Source organism: Nomascus leucogenys, chromosome 16, assembly GCF_006542625.1.
Source record: "Nomascus leucogenys isolate Asia chromosome 16, Asia_NLE_v1, whole genome shotgun sequence".
Classification (NCBI taxonomy): Eukaryota; Metazoa; Chordata; class Mammalia; order Primates; family Hylobatidae; genus Nomascus; species Nomascus leucogenys.
In genome coordinates this window covers 64,535,373-64,562,971 of record NC_044396.1, presented here as the reverse complement: position 1 = coordinate 64,562,971, position 27,599 = coordinate 64,535,373, and the positions used below count along the sequence as shown (strand labels likewise).

The 27,599-nt window shown below is 34.0% G+C and overlaps 1 protein-coding gene and 1 non-coding gene across 3 annotated transcripts in view; both read left to right on the top strand.

Annotated features, from left to right (window-relative positions):
• The window catches only part of CSMD3 (CUB and Sushi multiple domains 3), a 1,213,340-nt gene that overhangs the window by 844,268 nt on the left and 341,473 nt on the right, over positions 1 to 27,599 (top strand). For both annotated transcript variants that reach the window (XM_030795533.1, XM_003256134.3), the window contains 2 exons: positions 9,899 to 10,055; positions 26,745 to 26,936. In XM_030795533.1, coding sequence (XP_030651393.1) covers positions 9,899 to 10,055; positions 26,745 to 26,936 — 349 coding nt within the window. The remainder of the gene's footprint in view (positions 1 to 9,898; positions 10,056 to 26,744; positions 26,937 to 27,599) is intronic.
• LOC115830746 lies at positions 19,413 to 19,514 on the top strand. The gene has a single exon (XR_004026298.1). It is a non-coding gene; the product is annotated as a small nucleolar RNA U13 (small nucleolar RNA).

Sequence of the window (27,599 nt, the reverse complement as noted above, 5' to 3'; positions counted from 1 at the left end):
TTAATGTTCACATTAAAAAAAATCTTTGAAACATATATGCCTTAAAGTACATTGATAGAACAGCACAACCAGTGCCAAATCTGCTCTGACCTCTGATAAAATCCAGTTTCTATCTACATGATCTCTCACTATTTCCACTTGAATGACTAATGGGAATTTCAAAGTTCACCAGTCCAAAACACACATCTTCTCTCTCCTCATTTTTCTCTATTTCAGTAGATAGAAACTAGTTACTCAAGGACGAAGTAGAGTTCATTCTTGCTTCCTTGTTTCTTTCACACTTTGTATATTGTTCCTCAGCAAATTCTATGGTTCTTTTCTTCAAAGTTCTGGAACCAATAATTTCTCACCTTTGTAAATTACCTTGGTCTAAATTATTATCTCTTACTTGGATAACTGACATTGTTTCTAACTGATCACTCTATTTCCACCATCTTAGATCATGTGAGCTGTTATAACAGAATAATATAGACTAGGTGGTTTATAAACGACATAAATTTATTTTTTGAAGTTCTGAAGGCTGGTAAGTTCAAGACTAAGGCACTAACAGATTGTGTCTGATGATGGCCACCTTCCTCAAAGAGTCATTTTCATATTGTGAACTCCATGGTGAAAGGGATGAATAAGCTTTTTGGGGTATCTTTTACAAGGGCACTTATTCCATTTATGAACTCTGCCCTCACGACCAGTTAGCCTCCCAAAGGCCCCACCTCCTAATACCATCACCTTGAGAGTTAGGATTTTAACATACGAATTTAGGGGGGACACAAATATTGAGACCATAGCATACTCTATAGGCTGTTTCCAAATCAACAACAAAAGTGACCATCTTTCATGTTATGCTTCGGCTCTAAACCTTTTTTTGTTTCTCATCTCATTATAAGTAAAATCTAAAGCCCTAACCATGGCTTAGATGGCCCTATGATTTGGCGTAATTTTACTGTGCCCGACATTTTCTCCTGCCACTCTTCCTCTCGCTCACTCCACTCCAGGCATAATGGCCTCCCTGCAGTTTCTCAAATATACCAAACATGCTATATTAGGCCTCCCCCCTTTTTTTTTTTAACATTACTATAAAGAAATACCCGAAGCTGTGTAATTTATAAGGAAAAGAGCCAGTTCTGCAGGCTCTACAAACATGGCACCAGCATCAGCTGGACTTCTGATGACAGCCTCAGGAAGCTCGCAATCGTGGCAGAAGGTGAAGGGAGAAACTGGTGTATTACATGGTGAGAAAGGGAGCAAGAGAGCAAAGGGACAACAGGTTCCACACTTTTAAACCAGCAGATCTCACGTGAACTAACTGAGAGAGAACTCACTTATTATCAATGGGATTGTGCTAAACCATTCACAAAAGTTCTGCCCCCATGATGCCATCACATTCCACCAGGCCCCAATTCCAACAGTGGGATCACATTTTAACATGAGATTTGGAAGGCATAAGCATTCAAACAATATCACATGCTGTAACACCAAGCCCTTTGCTCAGGCTATTTCTTCTGCTTGCACATTCTTCCTCAGCATAACCACATGGCTGTGTCCCTCATTTCCTTCAGGTCTCTACTCAAATGTCATATGATTAGAGTCTTCAATGGACCCTCCTATAAACTGGTAAACTCACCTCCATCATCTCTTTCCATATTATTAATCTGATTTATTCTTCTTCATAGCACTGATCTACAACCTGAAATAGTATGCATTCATAGTTAATTCCTTTAATTTTTGTCTTCTCCAATAGAACACATGCTATAAGACAGAGGGATCTATTTAACTCCACTTTAACTCCAGCATCTAGGAACAATGCTTGTCATATAGTAAATGCTCAATAAATATTTTTTTCTTCTAGAAAGGACAAATTTTACTATATAATTTCAGCTACTTTCTATGTAAAGCAAGAGAAACATATTTCCTTTCTAATTAAGTTCAATTGTTATTGTTTCTAATCTAAGAAAAATGAATATATTTTTACACAGCATAGTTAAACTTCTAAATATTTCCCCCATTGCCATGCTATTTTGTCCAAATATATCTTATAAAATTCAGGGTTATATTTGGTGATATATTATTAGATAAACATGCCCACTCAATCAACATTGCACAAATTTATTCTAACCTTTGAAAACATATTATGCTTCGTATTATTTTCTACACACCATTAAGAATGGGCTTTAGGGTCAGGTAAACCTAGGTTCAAATCTCAAACCTGTCACTTAATAGTCACATAATTATTGAAAAAATTACTGAAGATTTCTAAATCTCACCTTCCTCACCTGAAACATTTTGATAATAATAAAAACTTACATTCAGGATTGCTGTAATGACTAAATTAGATAATGTTTTTAAATTAAATGATGTTTATAAAGCACTCAGCACAGTGTCTGCCACTGCAAGTGTTCAGTGAATATTCATGTAGTAGGAATACATTTCAGAGTCTGGATCAAAATTTGCAAGAAATGTAGCAAAAGATTTTTGTATAAGTGACCTAATTTTTATTTTCAACAACCTTTTTTGCTGGGCAGTGGGAAAATTAATCTAGGTCAATTCAGGATAAAATCAGTCAATTCTGTATTTGCCAATTCAACGTCTGCACATATTTTGGCATCAAGACTTCAAGTTGTCAAAAATGAAAAGTGCATTTTGTCCTAGGGCATTATCTGTTTGTGGCAGCAGCTGCTGAGCTCTCTCATTTGCTACTTGGTCTGAAGTCAGCAGTACAATTGGGCATCCACTGCTGGATTCTAGTTATCCCAACTGCAAAACCTCTTTGCATCTACCAGCTCTCTGTAGTATATTCTGCTCTGCTCATAAGAAGAATTTTTCAATTGCTCTGTATATGACACTGAGTTACACCGGAATTCCATGTGGCTGGATCAGGCTCAATTGCCTGACCAACCCCACATACCTGCTTTTTTTTTCTTTTGGGTAAACTTTATTGTGGTAAAAGCACTTACCATGAGATATACTCTCTCAACAGATTTTTAAGTGTAGGATACATTGTTGTTGAGTATAGGTACAATGTTATATGTCAGATTTCTGAATTTCCAGATCTTATTCATCTTGCTTATCTGATCCTACCTCTTTTCTGCAAGCATGTTTGCCACCTTTCTGGGCTCCAGATAGAAAGCCAGGTACATGTTCCCTCTACTGTCTAATTATTGGTATTCTATTATTCCTCCCCCAAAATGGTAAGATGCAAGGTCCTGTCTAAGAAACCCAAATCAGAACTTAACTAATTTGTTCTCTACTTAACTCATCTAGGGAATGTTTCTCTAGTTTGCTTGGGGTCTGATTATTTTATTTTTTTCAAAGTGGCATAGGATATGGCAGAAATACTGAACTTCTTTCCTCACCCTCACTTGTAAATATGTAATCTAATTAATTCTTTCAATTAACATTAATAAGAGGGATTTATTATATGTAGGCTCTATGCAATTAGCATCAAATAGCTCCCATTGTCAGCCTAGTAGAATGAAAATTGAATACCAATGAGAAATACTATTTTCTGTTTTCATTGTTGCTGTGTTTATTGTTATTTTCAAATAAAAACTAAGGACAATGTTCAGAATAAAGGAATGTAGCGGGGCATTCCTTTATTCTTTGGAAAAAAATGTATTCTATTCCAAAATTCAAGGCAATCTTTTTACCATGGTTAGCATTGTGTAGTGTAAAGACTTATTTCTTATGCAAAATGTAGACTCTGGATGATTTTGGAGAAAAGCCAGTAAAGTAACTCAAAATTGCTTTTGAAACTGGGAGAGAAAAGGTTAGGAGGAATGATGTCACATTTATGAAAAATTAGATACTCAAAGGACTTGAATAATAACATTCTTGTAGAGATATGATAAGGTTATTAACCTGTTGTTTTCTAAAGTGCATTATTTTTAAGTTTCTTTCCTATGTGTGAGTCTTTGGGAGTAGCACTTGTGAGAGCCTATTGTTAAATTTTCAGTAATTTTGAGAGCTGATTGTTGAACATAACCAGTATCAAAAATTAAGTTATATTACAATTAGATCGTAATTAAACTACAATTAAATTAACTTAAATTATATTAAAAATATGAGCAATAAATATGATTTTTTAATTTTCTAATTATTGTACTACTATTTTCTGTGCTTTTGAGGTTATTTTTGTATATTGTATCCCCATGGTAGAAATACCACGCCACACTGTGGTCTCTGACCAACTCTACATTCAGTGACATCACATTCACATTAAATGATAACTTGATGTCGGCCAGTGGGAGTATTTACACTGTAGAAATTGGCCAATGCTACAAAACATGGCTTAACTTGTTGTTTGCTTATTACATAGATTTAAGTGGAAATGGGTTGTGTCTGTGGCCATTACATTATGAGTAGCACTATATACTGAAGAAATATTTTTTTCAGTATTTGAAAATTATTATTCAATTAACCAAATTAGTTGCTCACACCATTTACAAACTAATGAAGTTTTGACATAACCCTGTTTTTGATTTTTCAATTTCCTTTTATTTGTTAACATTAAAAACAATCAAGCAATATTTATTTAGGAAATACTCTTGTTTGTCAGTTGCAATCATAAATTGCATACACAAAAGTCTGGCAAAAACAATAAAAGCATTCTGTAAAAATCAATTAGTTATATGAAATGTACAGTCATGAATATTGTATATTTTATTACTATTGGTACATTGCTTGACACCTCCCTAAAATCAGGGATTGGAAAACAACAATGTGTGAGCCAAATTGGGCCTGACACTTGTTTCTGTAAGTAAAATTTTATTGGGAGAAGCCCATGTCCATTCATTTGCATATTGTCTATGGCCGCTCCTGTGCCACAATGTCAGGACTGAGTAGTTGTGACAGAAATGGTATGCCTCCCAAAGCCTAAAATTTTATTATCTAACCTTTCTTAGAAAAAGTTTGTCAATATCTCTTTATTACGATAAATGTTATTTTAAAAACCTTATGTACAAGTATACACATTTACCAGTTTTTTTTTGTTGTTGTTTGTTTGAGAGTTGGTTGTTAAACATTTTCCAGCACACCAGATCTTATAAGTCCAGCACACGTCTGCCAATTCTGCTTGCTGTTCATTAGAATTCTGTATTAACTCTCCCCTCAAAAGCACTCTCAAAGTGCCAATTTGTATAGACTGCTATGTTAGGCCTCATAAAACCCTTCATCCTCTTCCATTAAGGATCAGGAAAATAAAATGATTTGTAATAAGCTGCAGAACTTTAATGTAGAGTTGGAAGTTCAGCTCTATTATGTAACAAAAAACCGAATGCCCCTGGAAAGCTGGTCCTTCGTTGTGCCCCTTCTCCTTCACTAAAACATACTAGCTCATATAATTGAGAATACATTATGTAGCTATTTTAGAAACCTAAATAATTGAATGCAAACAAAAGTTCTCTACTCTGTTTTATACTATCTTTGGAGAGAATATTGAAAGTTTTAGAATGGAGCCTTTTTTGATTGACCATTATAAAAATTGTTCTTTATTTTATATGCAAACTTGACATCTAATTCACCTTTTTAGAAAATGTATTTAATTTCCAAATCAACCTATAAAACAAATGACCAAAAGTAAAAATGCTAGGATCCAAGAGGAGGAATAATTTGGAGATTTATATGATTATACATATGTTCATGTGTAATTTCTGTCTTCACATTTTACTTTTATATTTACTTTCTGCTCTTGGATTGAGGTTAACACCTTAATTGCTAATTCATTAGATAAATGAGTTAGAATATGCCTTCTATTTATATATTTATCACATCATTCACAACAGCAAGAGTTTTGAGTGTTGATAAGTAGTTCGTTATAATACGGTTCAACCTACTGGATTAGGAGAGTCTGTACACCATAGCTAATTTCAGGCCCAGATTTATTATAAAAAGTTTTGGCAATGTTAAGTTTTAGTTTGTTCTGGTGTAAATAATCAGACAATTGCAACCTCTTAACAAATTAGAGTCTCATCAAAGAATTTCATTGACATTATAAAAGCCATCAATGCCTTTCATGATATTAATCCTTAAGTCAACTTAATAATAATAGTATACATTAAACAAAAAGAAAAGGGAGATTACGCTTAAATAAACAAAAACACACTTAAAGGTCTTGATTTTAATTAGAATAGAAATATGAGCAGTAAGAGTCTCAAATAAAAGTCCTATGGCTCTAGTCAGACCCAATGTAATCACTCGGTACTGTATATTTACTTTTGAACAAACGACATATTTTATTTGTTTTGTTTTCTAATTAGTATGCTTGTATTCATGACTACTTTAAAAGTAATTTATCTTTGGTTACACTGCTTTGTCCCTTTGTTGCCTTTATGTTTTCATATATTTGACTACGTTTGAAGGATTTTATTTATGATTTAAATAGCATTGACTTGATCATTACTATAAAACTCTTCTCTTTTTAAAGGTTGCCTAATTAACACTTGCCTTTCATGTTGATTAAGCAATTTTATGTATGCTTCCAAAATTTCATAGTTGAATGATCCCGTTTCATTTTATTTTGATGATTATAGTGGAGCTTCAACAGTATTTGTTTTCTACCTTTTGACTCAACAATGTTAAATAAATTGTAGTTAGCAGATTTTGGTGCTGCATTATATTCACCCAGCTGAACTTAAAATAATTTTTCTTTCCTGAAAGTACTAGCTCTTTTATCATGCCCTTTCTTTAAATGATTATTTTTTAAAAAATATGTCTACAAAAAGCTTTTCTTTTTTTAAAAAAAATAAAATATATATATATGCTGCCTGGTGCAGTGGCTCATGCCTGTAATACCAGCACTTTGGGAGGCCAAGGTGTGGAGACAGTTTTAGTCCAGGAGTTCAAGGCCAGCCTGGGCAGCATGGCAAAACCCCATCTCTATAAAAAATACAAAAATTAGCCAGGCTTGGTGGGGCGTGCCTGTAGTGCAAGCTACTTGGGAGGCTGAGGTGGGAGGGTCACCTGAACTGGGGGAAGTTGAGGCTGCAGTGAACCATAATCACACTACTGCACTTCAGCATGGGCGACAGAGACCCTGTCAAAAAAAAAAAGGAAAAAAATGTATGCTGTATGCTTCTAATCTAATATACAGTCAATTTTGTGTTAATTTGTTTTTGATCTTCAGGTTAAGAATGATGTCTTACTATGTTATTTTTTAAATTTTAGTTATAGCACCTAACACAGGCTTAGAACTAAATAACTAAATGTTGACTTATTTTGTTAGTTTTTACATTGTTATATATAGGAAAAATTTATATGTATAAAGTAATAGTTTCTACTATCATTAATTTTTGCTTTTCATTACTCCTGAAGATTTTTTAAAAATTAGGAAAGACTTTTTAAAGAAACTAAAAACAAATTTCAACAACCAATTTTTATTTCCCCAGTTACATTAATTACTTGTTCCATTTATATTCTCCCTTTCTTTAGCTATTTTTGGCAAACTGAAAGTTCTTACAATGTATCCACACATAACTAGAGAAGTAGTTTTATCCAAGAAACAATTGCTTATATTTTATTTATATTTATATTTTTCATAGCAATTATATGTTGGTGAGAAGTTAAGGGGAACACAAGGAAAATATTATTTGGGGATACCTTGATAATATTACCACAAATAAGATCCACTGGATCTAGTGGTTAAATGATTTGATTGTGAATGTGTAGCTCTAAACACAGAATTTATATACTATGTAATATGGAATCATAAAATAAATGTATTCAAAAACATACTTCTGAGAATATTGAACATTTCAAACTCACAGACATACAAGTTATCTTTTGCCACAAGCAAGGTTTTCTTACCTCTGAATTATCTCCAATGACTACTATTCTTAAGAAATGAAAAGTTGAATGTTATGTAATCAAACAAAAATCATGCATGCCTGAGCTACCAACCTCAACATTTGGTTTGGTTTTCTTGAAGACAGATAAATTCTTGCTGATAACTAAAACAGAAACTTATTTGCATGATAAATTAGATTTCTCCAGGGATTCAAGATACTCCCTTATAATATTAGGAAATTTGCATATGCAGCCCTCTATTATCCAAATACTCTCAAGAGTGAATGTACATTTTTTAAAAACTTGACAGAGTTCATAAAAAGAGAGAGACCAAGTAATGTTTGCTGTTAGGAATTCAATGACCATGTCACCTTGAACTTAAGACTCTCGATTCCTCACTTTCTCTTATTTCTACCTTCTCTCTCTGCTGTAAAGAACAAGTAAACTAACTGTAGAAGCCTAGAGGGTACACATGAGTCTATACATTCCATCAACTGCAAATGGAGCGTGCAAGAAAGGCCTTGTCAGTGGAGACTTAGAATTTCTGTGTAGGAAATGTTTAGGGTAATGTGGTTAGAAGAGAACATTTAGGGGCCCTGGAAAAAAAATTGGCATAACCTTAACATTAAATTATAATAAAGATACTTTGAAAGAAAGGTTATTCACAAGTTTTTATTTATAAATCATATTAAAACATTCTAAATAAATCATCAGATTAAAAACAACAATCTAGTATAAGAAAAAAATATATTATTCAGATTAATATAATAATAAGAAAACATTCTATTGTTTACCACCTGAAAAATCATCTCTTAGGTGACATCAATGTGATTATGGAGGAACATTTATGCTATGGCAAGATCCCTAGATGTAGAATCTAACAACATAATTTTTACTCTAACACCCGGCCATGAGTAAGTAAGACAATCTGAACTAAGAGACCAGTAACTTCAAGCAGTATTCTCCACTTTTTCTTGGTATTATTGTTCACCTAAGAAGCCCATGAAACTTCATGAAACAAAATAGTATGGAATAAAGTCTGTCAGGGAGAGTTGATCTTTGGGGAACCACAAATCGTTGTAACACCTAAAATATTATTGCTCCCAAGAACCAATTTTTACACCCTTGGGGGTCATAATGATTATGTTGAGAATGCATGCCTTACAGGAAAAGGAATGGTAATACGCATTGTTGGTAAACCCTGGATTTAATTACTACACACTTTTTAGGAAACTATCTAGAAATATATAAACATGTCCCATATTTCATATCCCATATTTCTAGATATTCCATATTTCTAGAACTTTTTTACTGACGTACAAGTACCAAAAAACATGAGGTTACACACAAAAGGGTGTTTATATAAGCATTACTAGTAGTGGCAAAAACTTGAGTTCATTAATACGGGAATGGTAGAGCAAGTTATGATGGAGTCACCATACATCTCTCAAACAGAAGAATCTGTATTACTGACCTGAAGAGATGTCTATAATGATAAGAGAAAAACAAATTAGAGTGCAATAAGCAGTTATACTTTCAGAAAAATGAGAATGATGTGTGAGAACTTATCAGTTTCATTTTCGTATATTTTTGCTCTATTAAATTAGTTTCTAAAAGCATTTAGACATCCTTTAACTTAATATTTTAAAAATGTCAAATATGAGACAAGTTAAAGAACGTGGAAAAGTTACAATTGCACCAGACACAAATATATTTTATATTAGTCATGTTGTTGGAAAAGCAAATGTTTGATCTCCTTGAGAAAGTTGCAGAGAAACAGCCAACTAACCAAGTAACCAACTTTAGAAACCAGTCTTTAGGTAGGTATTCTTAATTTTAAATTGTCTCCCAGAAAAAGCATTTTTAAAATAATAAGAACAGAAGCTATATCACCTGATTCAAGTATTACTTAATGTACACTAAGCTTGGAATTTTAAAATTATACGTGTGAATTCTAACTTCCTTAACCTTGTGTTCATAGAAACCAATATATTTAGTTGCCCTTAGGTAATGTGCTGATCTGATTTAGAAAAAGTACACCTCTCTCTCTTTCATAGATATAAATATATGCCCTGAATTATTATTGACACATTTACATTTTAATTATAAATATATTTTGCAGATTTATGATGGAAAAGATAAAACGACTCATCTACTAGGTGCTTTTACTGGTGCATCTATGCGCGGACTGACACTTAGTAGTACTTCAAATCAGCTCTGGCTAGAATTTAATTCCGATTCTGAAGGGACAGATGAAGGCTTTCAACTTGTGTACACAAGTAAGTATTTTAGAAGAGTAAAATGGTCAAACACTGGGGTACTGCATGTATATTTAATAATTACATTGCTCAAATTGAAATGATATCCAACATTTGATTATTAATTTACAGCTCCTTTCTACATATATAATTTTATTTGACCTTAACAACAGCCCAGTAAGTTACAAGTATTTTAGCTATTGCCATTTTACAGTTGAAACAACTCAGTTTGTTTTACAGAGGTTAAGTAATTTTTGACTTTGGGTTTATTTACTTAGGTATTTTTAAGTAGCAGGATTCTCCTCATCCAGTATTTAAGAAATACATATCCAATGTTTGAACTCCCATCTTGAACTGCAAAGATGCAATGATTATTATTGGTCAGTTATAAATGATAACTAAAAGGCTTCAGGTCATTTCACACCAAAGAGTAACTAAAGCTTTTAGTTTGTTCTGCTTTTGTGTTGACTTGTTTTATAACACATACTTTCTCTCAGATCTATTCTCTCATTATATTAAAGTCAGCTATTTTGACTATTTAAATAAGTTGAAGTTCAAACACTAAGAACCAGGGGTAGGTGGGTTACATCAATTGTTACATGAATTAAATGGATGTGTTTTACTAGTACCATAATATAAGAAACAGACTAATTACACCAATGAAAAATAAATTCTATTCAAATAGTATATTTCTTGATTTTCTACTCTGTTCAGGATTCTTTGCTAATAAAGTGCAAGTAAAACAGGTGTTACTTCCTATGTATTTAATAAATTTACAATCTATCAGATCAAATTGATTCTTGGAAGGTCAGAGTACTCATTAATGTTGCATAGTAAAATAAGTAGCAATACTCAGAAATCTTTATTGCTAGAATGCTTGACAAAATCTACTGACTCCTATAAATTTTCAAAAGAAGTCAGATGAATGGAAATTATTATAGAAACTAAGAAGTTAAAAAGGTTACAGTATCAAAGATAATCATATGGGATCTTAAAGGGAATTTGAATCAAATTATAATTTGTGTAAAGAGTCTATCTTAATGGTATAAGAAATAGTAGACAAGAGAATACAATGACTCATTGTATGAAAACATTTTTGTCCATAATACTGGGAGATTATCTATTTATTTCAGTACTTTTCTTTCTACCTGTTAAAATTGTTACATCACTAACATTAACTAAACATAAATTAACAAAATGAACGCTGAATACATATTTTTAAATTCTCAGAACTGTGTGTACAATGTGATTTCTTATGAGTCTTCCTAATGAAAAATAATAGTCCAGACAAATTGTGTTTACAAGTATTGTTATGTGATGGACTAAAAGTAATGATATTGAGTACTATTGCTCAAATATAATTGGTGTGACCTGCTCACATGAGCAAACATTTTTTTTTTTTTTAATCTGCTGTCCTCTTTCTCTTTCTCTGTTTTCTAACAGGGCCACTGATGATTTTAAAGTAATATTGAAATGACTGACACAATGTTTACATAATGGTTTTTGTTCTGCATCATTTTGCATTTCTTGTATTTTCTTTTTTTTTTTTTTTTTTTTTTGAGACAGAGTTTCACTCTTGTTGCCCAGGCCGAGTGCAATGGAGTGATCTCTGCTCACTGCAACCTCTCCCTCCCAGGTTCAAGCAATTCTCCTGCTTCAGTCTCCCTAGTAGCTGGGATTACAGGCACCCGCCACCATGCCTGGCTAATTTTTGTATTTTTAGTAGAGATGGTGTTTCACCATGTTGGCCAGTCTGGTGTCGAACCCCCAACCTCAGGTGATCCTCCTGCCTAGGCCTCGCAAAGTGCTGGGATTACAGGAGTTAGCCACCATGCCCGGCCTGCATTTCTGCTTGTCTCAAATATTTATGGGTTTCAAAGAGGAAACCTGGATTTTTTTGTTTTGATACATAGTATCTATATAGCTTGAGATTATTGATGCAAAATAGTGGCCATTGTAGGGCATACCTATATTTGAAATTATATGGGGTGCTCAGGTGTCTGGAATGAGTAAGATCATTGATTTTATTGTCATTAGTGTGAACTGTAGAATTTTAAAAAATAGATATTTTAATTAGCAAATATTTGAAGTCACATTTCTTTTCTTAATTAACAATTAATTGGCTGGGCTCGCTGGCTCAAGCCTGTAATCCCAGCACTTTGGGAGGCCGAGGCAGGCAGATCACCGGAGGTCGAGAGTTCGAGACCAGCCTGACCAACATGGAGAAACTCCATCTCTACTAAAAATATAAAATTAGCCGGGCGTGGTGGCACATGCCTGTAATCCCAACTACTAGGGAGGGTGAGGCAGGAGAATCACTTGAACCTGGGAGGGAGAGGTTGCAGTGAGCCGAGATCACGCCATTGCACTACAGCCTGGGCAACGAGAGCAAAACTCCGTCTCAAAATAAATAAAATAAAATAAAATAAAATAAAATAAAATAAAAATTAATAATTGTCCATTAAAGGAAATGTTTGTTTATGAAGATTGGAAACTATAGAAGTGGGAAGAGAGTATAAAGCTGTCATTCTTAAAAAGGGAAAACATACATTTATAAATATTTTTTAGTCTTAGAAATAAAACTAAAAATTTCAGTATCATATCTGTAACCAAAATGTTTATAGCTTACTTCCAAGGTATCTTTGGGTATCAGTAGACAATTTTGTGAACCAACAGCTGGGTTCTAAGCTGTATTCTCTCAGAAAGGGCTTTAGAAATAGTGATGCATCTGTTTTTAAGTGTATTTGTTCCTAAGTATTACTTCTTATTTTTATAGTGGCAATTCTTCTGCATATCTTCAACTATCTAAATAGTTAACCACAGATTTCCTATATTTAAAAGAAATTTGTTTCCATCCTCCAAGTATATACTATTTGTTTTCCAACCATACACTTGTGCCCAGGCTACTTTCTATTTTGTGCATGTCCTACTGACTTTGGATAACAATTGACCTTCAAGATCCATCTCAAATATTTATTCATGAATGTTTATCCTAATTCTCTCAGCTGGAATTAACAGATATTTCAATGTTTCTTTTATGGTAGTTTATATATGCAACTAATATAACAGTTATCACATTGCATTGTGGTTATACTTGTTTGCAAACATATGTGCATCGTTCTTCAACAGGCTATTTTCCTTCATAGCATCTTTAGTCCATTTAGTTCAATTGCATCTTTTTACATATTCTTGATGAATTAAGATGTCATCCGAATATGAACTTTATAAAATGCTTTCATGATAGTAAAACGGTTCTACTAAGCCACATATTTTAAATATTCACAAAATTCTTGGAAGCAGTAATTATTCAACTCCTGAACATGATAGAATGTGCATCAGTGGTTCAAACAGGGAAAATGGGAAAGACCAGGATTTCGTGTTTAAATCCTCATATCCAGTTATTCCTAAGGCCAACTCTAACCCTGTCCATTCTGTGGTATATTTCCCTTACAATGATTCCAGTTTCGTTTCTGAAACATCTAACTGAAAGAATCATAGGTATTGCAGAGGAGGTCACAGTACTCACATTGAGAGAATCAGAACAGGAGCGAGAACGTTTGTCTAGGGAGGATCAGGTAAGACTTCATAAAGGAGGCCATATTAAAGGTCGGGTTGGTGGTTCACAGAAAAAAAATGGTGGGAAGCATTACAGGCAAAGAGAAAAGAATGAAGAAAGACACAGAGATTAGGAAGAACATTCAAGGAAAATAATCTAATTCAGATTAATCCCACATATCTTGATGCTTCTCACAATTTCTAGTGGGAGAACAAGCAGGCATTTTTTGGCCATCCTATCAAATGATACCTGCCCTATTTAATGATAGTCACCCTCTATTCCACTATCTATTTTATTGAGTTAGCAACACTTGCCATTGTTTGATTAATTTCAGTTTTGGGTAGATAAAATTGCATTTGGCTGAGATAAAATGAAAAAAGTATGTTAGAACAGACCTTTAAAGTGCATTTTATTTCAATTATCTTATTGGTCCATTCATTATATAATTGCTAAGTATAGCAAATGACCTGGTAGACACAGTGACTTAAATGTTGCTTTTGGCTTTAAGTAATGGAAAACCTTACCATGGCCTAAACAATCAGGGTTTATTTTGTTCATATAAGAAGTGAAGAGTGAGAAAGTAGGTAGATCTTAATTCAACTACTTAACAAGATCAACAAGGATTTTGCTCCTGTCTTTCTGCTGTGGCATGCCTAGAGGGTTCACTTTTTATTTTCATGTTTGTGGTGACATGGTCACAAGTTGGCTACTGTAACTATGGGCATGTTTAAGGCATGAAGAAAGGAAAAAATGGGTAGTGCCAACCACATATACTCCTTTTATCAGAAATACAAAATCTTTTTTGGGAATCCCTGTAAGATACTCTCTTATGTCTCTATCCTAAACTGGGCCATGTGGTTCTGCCTTAATTTTCCAGCAAAGCAGCCTGGAATGTTCAGTATGCGGAAGACTAAATAATTGGTTTAACTTTAGACCATCAGGATTCACTGCTGGATATAGTTAGATTATAGCTGGGAACAAAATCAGAGTTGTTAGCAAGGAAGAAGGGAGATATTGAGAAGACAACTTACAGTATTTACTACAATGTACAGCTGTCACCAATATTAAAAAAAATAGATTAAAGATACTGAACTAATACCTGCTTCTATGATTAATGGTGTCATGGAAGCCCAGAAACTCTTGGGTGTTTATAAAGGAAAAGTATTTGGCTGACTCATGATTAATCGTTTTAGCTCTACTATGGTAAGAAGACTGTGAGCTTCTCTCACCTTCTTCCACCAACAAATAAATTATATGCATACCTAGTTTGAAAATCCTATACCACACTAGACAGGGAGAAAATATCCCATTCCCTTTTCTTTTTTCTTTTCTTTTCTTCTTTTTTGTTTTTTTTTTCAGTGACTTGCCCTGTCGCCCAGGCTGGAACCTCTGTCTTCTAGGCTCAAGCAATTCTTCTGCCTCAGCCTCTTAAGTAGCTGGGATTACAGGCATCCACCATCATGCCTGGCTAATTTTTTGTATTTTTAGTAGAGACAGGGTTTTGTCATGTTGGCCAGGCTGGTCTCAAACTCCTGACCTCCAATGATCCACCTGCCTCAGCCTCCCAAAATGCTAGGATTACAGGTGTGAACCACCATGCCAGCCCCATTCCTTTTTCTAAAGCAAATTAGATCTGTTCAGTCTTCATCTTTAGAGTTGTCAAGAAAAATCTCATTTAGTCTTTTTGGGGAAATAGTCTGCTCCCAAATAAATTTCTCATTCAACTCTAGTTTGATCTGACAATTAAAGTGTGGACAGCTATACTGTTGAATATAAAACATGTGTGAGATACACTTAGATATTTAGGACCTCTAGGGGATTTCACTGCTCTTCCATCCCTCAAACCTCCCAGAATCCAACTCCCTTATTGAGTCAGACTAATCCTCCTCATTCTTCTCAAAACAATTACTGTCATTTATTCTTGCCTTTGAGAAATCTGAAACTCATCCCAAATAAATATCCAAATGAGACATAATGTCAGGTACTTTACGCGACACAAGTTACTTGTTAATTTCCCTGTGAGGAGGAACCAATAAAGGCATACCTGTTCTTCTGAGAGAGTACAGGGAGTAGGGTGAGAGAAAATTACTACTTCCTTCTAGAGTTGGAAAACAGATCAGAAATTGAGATCACAATACAGTATCCTTCCTAAAACATCACTCTGTTCTCCATAATCCTATAACAGAATTCAGCAAAACCCAACAGGATATTCTGCCCAGATTCCTTCAACCTCTCAACACACATTTCAAGAATGATTTCTAAATCTGGCGTATTTTACTCTCTCTCTAAAGGCTAAGTTATAGAGATATCATTTCTACTTGGTCACCTGGCATATCTTCTCTTTTACTCTTCTCTTGAAATTTACTAATTTATTTATTATTGAAATTATTAGTCTGGTCATAGGCTTAAATTTTGTCTTTTCCCAGTGGAGTGTTATATATTGAGAATATAGAGAACAATTAATAAGAGAAAGTTCCTTCCCATAAGAAACTAACTTTTTAGTGGGGCAAGACATAAAAGAAAGTTACGAACAAAAGGTAAGAGAACTACATTTAGAAGTAATTTAAAACAGGGCAATGGGATAGATAGTACAGATGAGACCACTTTAGCTAATTTGTTCAGACTCCATCTTAGAGGAGATGTTATCTGAGTTGATACCTCAGTGATAAGAAAGAATAACCACATACAGGCAAAGGGTTCTAGGCAGAGGGAGTAGCAAGTGCAAAGGCCTAAAAGAAGTCTGAGCTTGAGTTCTATGCCTGTAGCTAAATGAGCAAGGAGAATGAGACAAAATGAGAGATAAAGTTGGAAACTGGCAGTAGCAAATAACCGGGGTTCATCATCTCATGCCAAGAGAATCGAGGTCAAAGACACAAGAAGTGGGTTTAGGAGCAGAGGTTTAATAGCCAAAAGAAAGAGCAAAGAGAACAGCTCTCTTTCTTGTGAGAGAGAGGGGTTCCCAAATGAGACTTCCAGCCCACAGCAGAGTACACCAGATTTTATAGACAGGCTTATAAGGGTGGTGTCTGATTTTCATAGGTCCCAAAGATTAGTTGAACCAGGTATGACATTTACATAACACACCAGAAGCTGGCTGCCCCACCCTAATCTTATTTTGCAAATGGGGTCTTGGCCTGGCCTGCACCATGTTGCCTTCTCCTTACTGTGTGCATTGCTGGCAAAGAGAAGAGAAGATGGAGCCACCATTTTGAACATGCCTAGTCCCAAATAGCCTTTTTCTATTGGCACAACTGCCAGCATTCACCCATGTAAGTGTCCAGCTTGCTTGTCTATGTTTCCATCTTGATTTTATAAGCTGCTCTTTGTTAGAAAAGAAAATGATTTGGTGGCCGCTTTTCATTAAAAGGAAAAACTTACCAAGAACTCCCATACCCTCACTACCTGCCTGAATAATTTCTTACCTCCTATATCATTAGGGGCGAGGTGGAGTATAGTACGGGCTTGGATTTTATTTAAAAGGCACATAGAGACTTTGGTCATTATCATAATGTTCAATATAAGAATTACAAATAATAACAGCTAACATTTATCTACCACCTACCAGATGCAAGGTATAACCCAAAGAGGGAGATGGTATTATTATTCCCAGGGAGAAAATGAGGAAATAAAAAGCATAGCAAAGTTACCTTACTCACCCAAGGTCACATAGCTAACAGGTACAGACATGGAAATTGAACTGAGAGTCTTTGCCTCTAGAATCCATGTCTCTAACCACTATGCTATACTAGCTCTGAACTCAAGATTTGAGTTTTTCAAGTCTTATAGATTTCAAGTTTTATACATGTATATATATTTCAAGTTTTATAGATTTGATGTATTTTTAAAACTGTCCATGTAAATGTAAAAAAAAAAAAAAAGAGAAATGATGTTAGTGCAGTTCTTCCCAAAGAAACTTTTGTCATTCTATTCTTAAGAATCTGAATTTTTTTTATTTTTGTTACATTTACTATCGGGGAAAGACTTATTCCTGCTATCATACACATTGTTCTTGAAGTCTCTAAACTCTATTTGTTGAAGATTATTTAATTATAGATTCTTTTAGCCCTATTTACTTGTAGTTATCCTACTTTTATTTTGTAAAAAGGAATTGAGTATTTTTAACAGCCATCTATTACAGAGCCAAATTGCACCCTATTGATGGATTATACTATTGTCTTATCAAAAGCTGACCTGCTAAATATGCATGTTGCCCAGCCATTAGTCAGTACTCTGGGCTCAGATGTTTTCTTGTTATCTCCTCTGCACATTTAATTTACAAAAAATCCCACTAGAGAAATGTTCATTATCCCAAGAGAAAACTGTAAATATATTTGGATGTTCTCAGCCTTCCAGTTTTGTTGCTTGAAGTCATTTAATAATCTACATGGAGCATGGCCATTTCAAATTTTATATTCAAATTAAAGATGGGCATTAGCTAATTTGTGATGCTTTTTCTTGCATACTAGCCTTGTGAATATACAATAAGTTAGTCTTTAATTTAGTTACCGGTTTGTTGTTGGCAATGTAAATCATAAAAAATTATCAGATGACTTATTAACTCTACCTTTATTTTTACTATATAACTCATTTAATGCAAATGCAAGTAGAAAATAAGTAAATTACAAGGCAGCAACAAAGCCACTCCATGTGGTTCTATGTCCTATAAACCAGTTAGCAGATATATTTGACATTTCTCACATTTTTAAAATATCAAAATAAACTGGGTGATAAGGGAGGTATTGATCAATGCTGCATGATATAGTCCAAAGTATTCTAAGTGAAATACTAAAGAAAAATTTCTTAATTAACTGTCATTTACATAGGCAATATTAAATTTCTTCATACTAGAATAATAAAAGTATCATTATTTTCATAGCCTTCACATCACAGAAGTTTAGTAAATTTAAACTTACATATCTAAGGACCTACTAATTTACACGTTCATACAATTAATTTCTGGCAAGTTGAAGACCTAAATGTAAATATCAAAACTTTAAAATGTTTAGAAAATAAAAGTGTGGCTTAGAAAAGCTGTGTCTTTAAGGTAGAAGAAGATTTCTGAAATAAGATACACAAGCAAAACTTCATCAATAATCAGTAGCATTTCTGACCTTCTAAGCACTCCTGGAAGTGTAGAAACCAGAAATCTGGCAAGTACATTTTTCAGATTCTCTTGCCAACAAATATCTCTGCTTAGATTCTGCCAATTAAAGGCAGACCTGTGAGAGCTGAAAGGTGAGATTGATGGAGAAGCCATTATTTTCCACCAGCAGCTACAGGCAGGAGTGTGGTGCTGGCAGGTGGTCGTATGTGGCAGCAGCTTTCCTGAACTGCTGAATTTCCTGAAAGCCAGCAGTGGTCTTCTGACTTTCACACCCTTTGCATTTCCAAAATCATCAAGGCCTCAAATTTCTTGTTTTGAATCTTAGCTACACACAGTACATAAGAGGCTTCTGTTTTCCTGACCAAGTCCCGGAAAAAAAGAAAGGAATGGAAAGGAGAGGGGAGGGGAGGGGAGGGGAGAAGGAAGGGAAGAAGGAAGGGAAGGAAGAAGGAAAGGAAGAAGGAAAGGAGGAAGGAAAGGAAAGGGCCAAAAAAACCTCCCTATGGAAAGGGACACTGTAAACAGAAGTGAAACGTTTTAAAAGGAGGTATTTATATAATGGAAAACATGCACTCTCTAGAAAAAAAAAATCCTACAAGTCAATAAGAAAAAAAAAAATAACTTAAAAGAAAAACATGGGCCAAAACCAATTTCACAGTAGAGGGAAGTTCAGCAGAACAAAAAAATGCTTAACTTGACAGGTATTAAGAAATGAAAAATTCTTTTTTAGTTTATAAGTGTGATGATTAGGTTTTCATACTCGTGTGAGATGTGCCTTCCTCAAACCTTGTTACAACCTCTGCACGTTACCCTTTGGACATGAAAAGAAAAAAGAAATGAAAATGGAAACCCAAATAAGATGCTATGACACCCTCACACAGTAAATAAAAATTATAAAGCTGTACACCACCAAGTACTGATGACAATTTGCAGACATTGAAACTTATAAACTTTGGGGAATGTAAATTGGTAGTCACCTAGAAGATTAATTTGGCAATATCTAATAAAATTCAATTTCTGGATATATTTAGATCACACCAACTATACATTTAGGCCAAATGCCCAATGCTGATTGGTTTTAACCAAGTTAATATTCAGTCAAAGATGGACATCACCAACCTAGAATGTGGTACAAATAAATATATGATGTACAAGATACAAACTTAGCATGTTTAATATTACTTACTAGATTATGTCTAACAGATTATAATTTAGGAAAGTCTGTCAGTAACATATTTTCTAGTAAGAACTTTATATGTAGGACTGAAAGCATCCGCCATTAAAAAAAAATCCTTTTATCTTAACTCCTGAAAGCAATTGGAAATGCATAGTAATAATTTCCACAAGCTGTTTTTGCTTAAATTCTTAATTTCTATAAACTAAAAACTGGAAGGGATTGTCTTCTTGAAGCATTCTTCTAAAGTTGTAGCTTTAAAGTTTGATTTTTTATAGTTTGATTAGTGGGAAATACGTGGTATATCAAATTTGTTTTTATTAGTTCTATTAATGATAAAAAAGTATAACTCTTCTTCATCATTTTCTTTTTTTCTTTATTCCCTTTATATTCTTTATTATATCTCAATCGCAGAGGATTATCGTAGCTGTTGTTTGTTATCTTGAAGTATTTCTTGTTCATGAATTTTGAGGTGGCAAAGTTGACATTCTACTTTATAGTTAAATTCCAGAGTATTTAATGGTCAATGAAGATATGTTAGTTTTATGTGCCAATAGTAAAAACTTCCAAATTGCTAAATAAAAAAAGAAATAGATTGTTAAAAAGGAAATTGGGAAAGTATGTTAGCTAAATATGTTAGAGAATTATGCTTGCCATATATGTTAATAAAAGTTGATATAATGAAGTTGATATAAAAGTTGATATAAATGAAGAGGCCTTCATTTAAATATAAAGAATTTTAAAATAGGATGTTTTCTTGCAAGACTCATGGCCAAAATGGAATTTAATCACCAAATATTAAATATAGTTCCCCAAAATTATTCTGCCTAATGTTATGAATTAAGCTCACCAACAATTCTATAGAGATTAAAATTATTGCATAATAATATAATATTCATTTGTCTCCTTGCATTATATCAACTTTTATTAATATATACGGTTTTGGCAAGCATATTTCTCTAACGTATTTAGCTAACATACTTTCCCAATTTCATTTTTAACAATCTATTTCTTTTTTTATTTAGCAATTTGGAAATTTTTACTATTGGCACATAAAACTAACATATCTTCATTGACCATTAAATACTCTGGAATTTAACTTATAAAGTATATATTTATATTTTAACTGACTTAAAAATTGAAGTAAGTCTTTTTAAGTTACATAAAATATATTTTATTACATTTAAAAATGAATTTTCACATGTCACTTTTATTTTTAAATGATGTAAATTATGTGTATTACTGGTAGTGTTTTGCTAGTAAGGTATGACATTACCCTATGTGAACACATAGTTATTCATAAACAAATTGAGAGAAATTATGTTGAGGTCAAAATTTTACTATTTATCTTTTAGTAAGCCAAGACAGAAGTTAAGTAATGGATTAGGAGATTTTGGTTGAATCTTGAGGACAAAATGAACTTTACATCTTTAAATAGTGCATGCCCTATAAAAACACGTGTACATGTGCAAAGGAGACATAGAAAGATAGCATTTTCATAGCAGTAAAAAATTGGAAACAATATAAATGCTGCAAAAACAGTTAGTTTGGGAATATGTTAACCAATGGAATACCACAGAGTAGTTAAAATGAATACAATGTGTGTGTGTGTGTGTGTGTGTGTGTGTGAGTGTGCACGCATGCGCATGCATGGGTATATAATTATAAAGATAAAACGCAATACCGGGCAATAAATGAAGCCACAGAATTTTTAAAACCATTATATAATTTATAAAATGTATGAACACTTGCAAAACATTATATATTGCTCATCAATGTATAGATCTGTAATAAAAATATATGTGCAAGAATAATAAACTGAATTAGAATATTTACTAGCTCTCCGGGAAAAAACAGAAAGAGACTGGGGAAGAATACAAAAGAATCTTTAACTTGTTTTGTAATAATAACATTAATGTGAAGATGAATTAATATGAATGATAATCTGAATGTTAATCTGAATTAACATTGATATGAGTCTTACACAACTATGATACAAAACTAGAATCTGATAGAGCTAGTGGATGAATTTGTTGTTATCCTTTTTTTTTGTAGATTTCAAATAATAACTTACAAATAAATTAGATATCTTTGGAGAAATAGGCTACATGGTGGCAGGAAAGGAATGAAATCTCAGTTTAAGGTATTCAGAAAATCAAAAAGATCTAGGTAATGGGGATTATCAGTTCATTTTTGTTCTAGAAATTTTCATTTCATCAGCATATAAAATTTCACAAGCAGTGTTGAATATTTATAGCATATGCGGTTTTTCATACACATCTTTATTTAATTGTCAGTTTCAAGTATTTGAGCTTTTCAATGAAAAGACTAGCAGCTGAACGTTTCCATAAGGACATTTCTGCATATTTATGAATAAGCAACAATAATTCCACCAATTTGGACAAAATTATGTTGTGCTTTCTAGCTTATATACTATTGTCCATGTGCATTTTCAGCTACAATGCAAAATATTACAAATTATCTTAATTTACAAAGAATATATCCATTTTACCTCATCACCAGCAATTCCCAACCACATTTACAGAAAATTCAAATTAAGGAAGGATGAATTTGGCAATAAACCTTGAAAACAGAGCTTGATTTCCATTTTTATTTTGAGAAATGATATATGGTAAAACTCAAAATACATTGCATCTCGAATGATAAACTGAATATTATATCTGCTAGAAGAAATGCAAACTTGTAATTTTTGAGCAAAGACATTTTAAATATAGTATTCAGTATGCAGATCCATGCAAAGTAATATGTTCTGAAATTTTAAAGTTACTATTTCTGCTGTTTCTTCTGTGTTTGAGAGACTGACCTGGTTGACTATTTTTTCATTACATTTCATTATATGTGTCATGATTTGAGTTAATGACTGCCAACCTCTTTATGGCTATGTCTCTGAAGCTGTTTGCATGTTCACCCAGATGGGGTTATCATAAATTGAGACATTCAGGAAATTCTTGAAACTATTTTTTAAAATGGTCTCTCAAATTTCAGTTTCTTATCAGCATTACTTTATTTTTCAGTTGTCTCCTAGAAATAATTGTGTCTAAGAATCCACATTCAATCATGAACATTATTGAGCATTACTGAGCATCTAGCCTGTGCCAGGATTTGTGCTAGATAGGTACTGTGAGAAAGAGGGAGAGGAAAAAAGGAAAGAATTTCAGCTATACAAAAGCAAGGAAAAGAAACAATCATTGCAAATTAATTCAAATGTACAAATAATTCTATGATTTAACAGAGGAGGAAGTGATTAAGACCCCTTAGTAGAGACTAGGAAAGACTCCTAATGTTCTCTGAGAGATAATGTTTATCTCAACTCACAGAAATAATAGGATAAACTTAGTACTTAGAACTATACAAGTTCTTGTGATTTTATGTATGTTGTGACAATCTAAAAAGTCACTGATGCAAATTAGTGATTTGACACAAGTGAGCTAATGTACACTTTTTTGCTTTCTAATTCAAATCTAGATTAATTTGGTCAAGATTCTATGCCTATAAAAGTGATGTAGATCTCTTTTTGATCACCATATAATTTAGGACACAAATAAAAGTTTTTTCTCCAGCATTTTTGTCTTAACTGATTTTCCTCATTCATAAAACTATCTAGAATATTCTTAAAGTTTTTCTATCCTCAGAAGCTGTAACTGACATAAGTTTTCACCTAATTGTCCTTGGTGTATTTATTACATCATTTACCCTACATTTTTATATTTTGCAAAATATTAAAAACAGAAGAAACTATATAGCTAGGGCAGCTTAGATTTTGATCTGTTTATATCAGGTTTGGTTTATCTTTTGAAGTGTCCTTTTCCAGTTCCTTCAGAATCTTGATTGTGTTGTGTTAAGACTGCTGGGGTTTTTAGCATTCACCTTTATTAACTTTACTTTGAATATGAAAATGAGGTATTCAGGATGAAGATAGATTCTTATTAAGTAATATAATGATGATGATGATGTCTGTGTCAGCTCTCCTTTCACCCAGTCCTTACTCCTGGGGCAACACGATGAATACCTAATGAAAAAATCTACAGAAGGGGCCAGGGGCTTCATAGACAAAGGAAGAAAAACAAATGAGCTTATTCTGCTGCTTTCTCCTTCTCCTCTCCTAGAAGGTGGGAGAAAAACCTATGCTCCTTGGAGATTGGATGGAAAGGATCATGCGTTCTTACTCTAACCTTTTGTAATGTAAATATATCTATCTAAGGGACATATTAATCTCCCATATATCCAACTTTTATAACCTAGAGATTTCTGTAAATTTCTGGGCGTCATTCTTCATTGAAATGTAAACATAAGCCTTCCTCACAGTTACGTAAATTTCTCTGGAGTTTTCTCACTAATCATACAGTTGTAAATTAACTTCTCAAGTGTTGCTCTTAGCCCAGGATCTCAGTTTTTAGCAAATTCATTCAGAAAGCCCCAACCCTGTAGAAACACAAAAATATTATCTCTACATCTCAGAATGACAACATGTGGGAAGCCTCTATTTTTTTTTCCTGTGAGAATTTCTAAGAACTATGCTTTTTCTGGAGAAAGTAGAATATAAAAATTTAGAGTTCATCAAGCTGATTAGTATATTAGCTTGATAAAGTATATTTTAAATATGAGAGTATTCACTTTCTTCTAAGGTTATACAACTAAAGCAGTCTAGTTATATTTGCAATTGACATATTTGTCACTTGGCTAGTTATTATTTCACATATTTTGTCTTAATTTTAAAATTTTGGTGATATGATCTTAATAGTTATGTTGATCCGTAATGCAAAACCCAGTTCTCTGCTCACAACCCTTCTGACACCATATATGTATGTTTCTTCCTCACACTAACCAATTATCCAACTCTGGTGTGGGGATAGAAAGATGTGATACCTTTCGTCACCATCATACGTTGGTCATGCTGATATTCCTATAATAAAAGATAAGTTAACAAGAGAAAAGCATAATAAATTTATTGAATCATGGTTTTATATGACATTAGAGCCTTCAGAAATAAAGACCCAAAGAACCAGTAAAAACTGTCTGTTTTTATGCTGCGGTTCAGTGATGAATGGACAGCTACGTAGAAATGTCATTGGACATAAAAGATATAATCTATCAGTAATAGATTGAGAAGGGAAAACCCAGCAAACCTGTTTGTTCAAATTCTTCTTGACCTCTCTATGGAGCTTTCCTTTCCAGGGTGTGGGGCAGGACCCCTATGGAATGATGGTTTTCAAGGGAGCAGGAAGAAAATGACCTTTCTAGGTTCTGTGGCTCGCTTTGGGGGAGAGGTTTTCTAGTTTTTATGATGCACCTTAGGGAAGAATAATTCTGGCTTGTATGACTAGCTTTGGGAGAGAGAAAAGGGGCAAGGGGCAGAAGGGCAGAAGAAAGAGAGACCTTGCTTCTGAGGCCTTCTAATCGCTTTTCATTCAAAGCACTCAGCATGCCAAAGTGCCATACTTTGGAGTATATTGTTCTGAGCGCCAGCACTTGAAACCGACTTGATGTCTGGTAATTCAGTTCCATTCTAACACTACTTGCAGTTAATATAGACCCCACAGTTTAGGGGCTCAATCCCACAAGAATGCCCACACTTCAGATGCCAATTGAAAATCTAGGCCTCTTGTATTTCTGACTGACGAGCTATAAACTGGGGTTTCCCATAACTTCCTCCTTGAGTTTGATAATTTGCTAGAATGCTCACAAAACTCAGGGAAACATTTACTTACCTTTATTGGTTTATTATAAAGGATACAAATGAAGAGCTACCAAAGGAAGAGGTACATAGCTGAGGTCCAGAAAGGTCCCAAGTTCAGGATCTTCTGCCCCATGGAGTGGGGATTTGGAGTATATCACCCTTCTAGCATGTGGAGGTGTTCATGAATCTGAAAACTCTCAGAACCCCTCTGTCTAAGATTATTATGGAGATTTTATTACATAGGCATAGTTTTTTTTTTTTTTTTGAGACGGAGTCTCGCTCCGTCGCCCGGGCTGGAGTGCAGTGGCGCGATCTCGGCTCACTGCAAGCTCTGCCTCCCGGGTTCACGCCATTCTCCTGCCTCAGCCTCCCAAGTAGCTGGGACTACAGGTGCCCGCCACCACGCCCGGCTAATTTTCTTTTGCATTTTTTTTAGTAGAGCCGGGGTTTCACCGTGGTCTCGATCTCCTGACCTCGTGATCCGCCCACCTCGGCCTCCCAAAGTGCTGGGATTACAAGCGTGAGCCACTGCGCCCAGCCTAGGCATAATTGATTAAATCATTGCTCCTCAGTAATTGACTCAACCTTCAGTCCTTCTCCCCTCCATGGAGATGTATGTATATGACCCAGCCATGGGGACGGCAATGAAAGTTCCAACCCAACCTTCTGATCATATGGTTGGTTTCTCTGGCAATCAGCCCCCATCCTCCAGGAAGAACTTCATTATAGAAACTTAGGTATGGATGGCTTATTATAAATAACAAAAACTGTACTCTCACCCTTATCACTCAAGAAATTCCAAGACTTTTAGGAGCTCTGTGCCAGGAATCAGGGACAAAGAACAAATATATACTTCCTGTTATATCACGGTATCACTCAGAATCTACTATTAACTCTAAATCACTTGAAGCAGACAGGAAGCTTAATACCACAAGCCATGGTAATTATATAGACCATAGGGTATCATTGATAAACTTCAAAAACACAACGCATTTTAATTTTCAAGAAAAAAAAGGTCTGTATGGTTGTTGTATGATACGGAAATTAAATATGGTAAGAGTAATATGACTAGGAATAAGTATGTAATCATCAAAAATAATAAAGGAAAGGAATGATTTGTATAGATTTAAATCCTCCTCCTAAGTTTTGTCTTTAATCAATTTATATTTTTCTCCCAGGTTTTGAACTCTCACACTGTGAAGATCCTGGCATTCCACAATTTGGATACAAGATCAGTGACCAAGGCCACTTTGCTGGTAGCACCATCATTTATGGATGCAATCCAGGCTACACTCTCCACGGAAGTAGCCTTCTCAAGTGCATGACAGGGGAGAGAAGGGCATGGGACTATCCTCTGCCTTCCTGTATTGGTAGGATACTGTCATAGATTTTCATTGAATATTTCTGTGAAAACTTTATCAAATTCTTTGCATTTTTAAGAAATTCTTTCTGTCCTCATAAAACTAACACTTTATATCAAGAAATTAATGAACTCATAGCTTGAATTTGATAAAAGAAAATTAATGGAAAATGAGAAGGTCCTTTTCATAACTTTATTCGTTATTTGCCCCATAATCTTATAGTTTGTGGGAGACAATATGGTCTCTTTGAAGTCATTTTATTTCTGCTACCTCGACATAAAATGGAACTCGTTACTAAAATGTTAAGACTTTTAATTATACACATTTATTGAATTGCACTGGCCAGATTTTTTTAATTTACAAAATTATTACCTATTGTGGAATCAAGGTGGATTAGAGAAAACAGTAACATATTCTCTTTTCTCGTGCATGTTACAGCATAATGCTCAATTTCAATAGGAAAAGGAATGTGAGAGTGCCATAAGATATATTGCCTTCGTGAAGCTAGAGAACAATCATTTTCTGTCTTCTTTGCATAGCTGGGGTACCATTTTATTCCTACCATCTTGTAGATTAGTTAATGCATAGATGGGTTGGTGGGGGTGGGAAGGTAGATAGACAAATATTGACAGGTGTGGATTGAGAGCTCTCTTTTTCTCTTTTTGTTTTCTG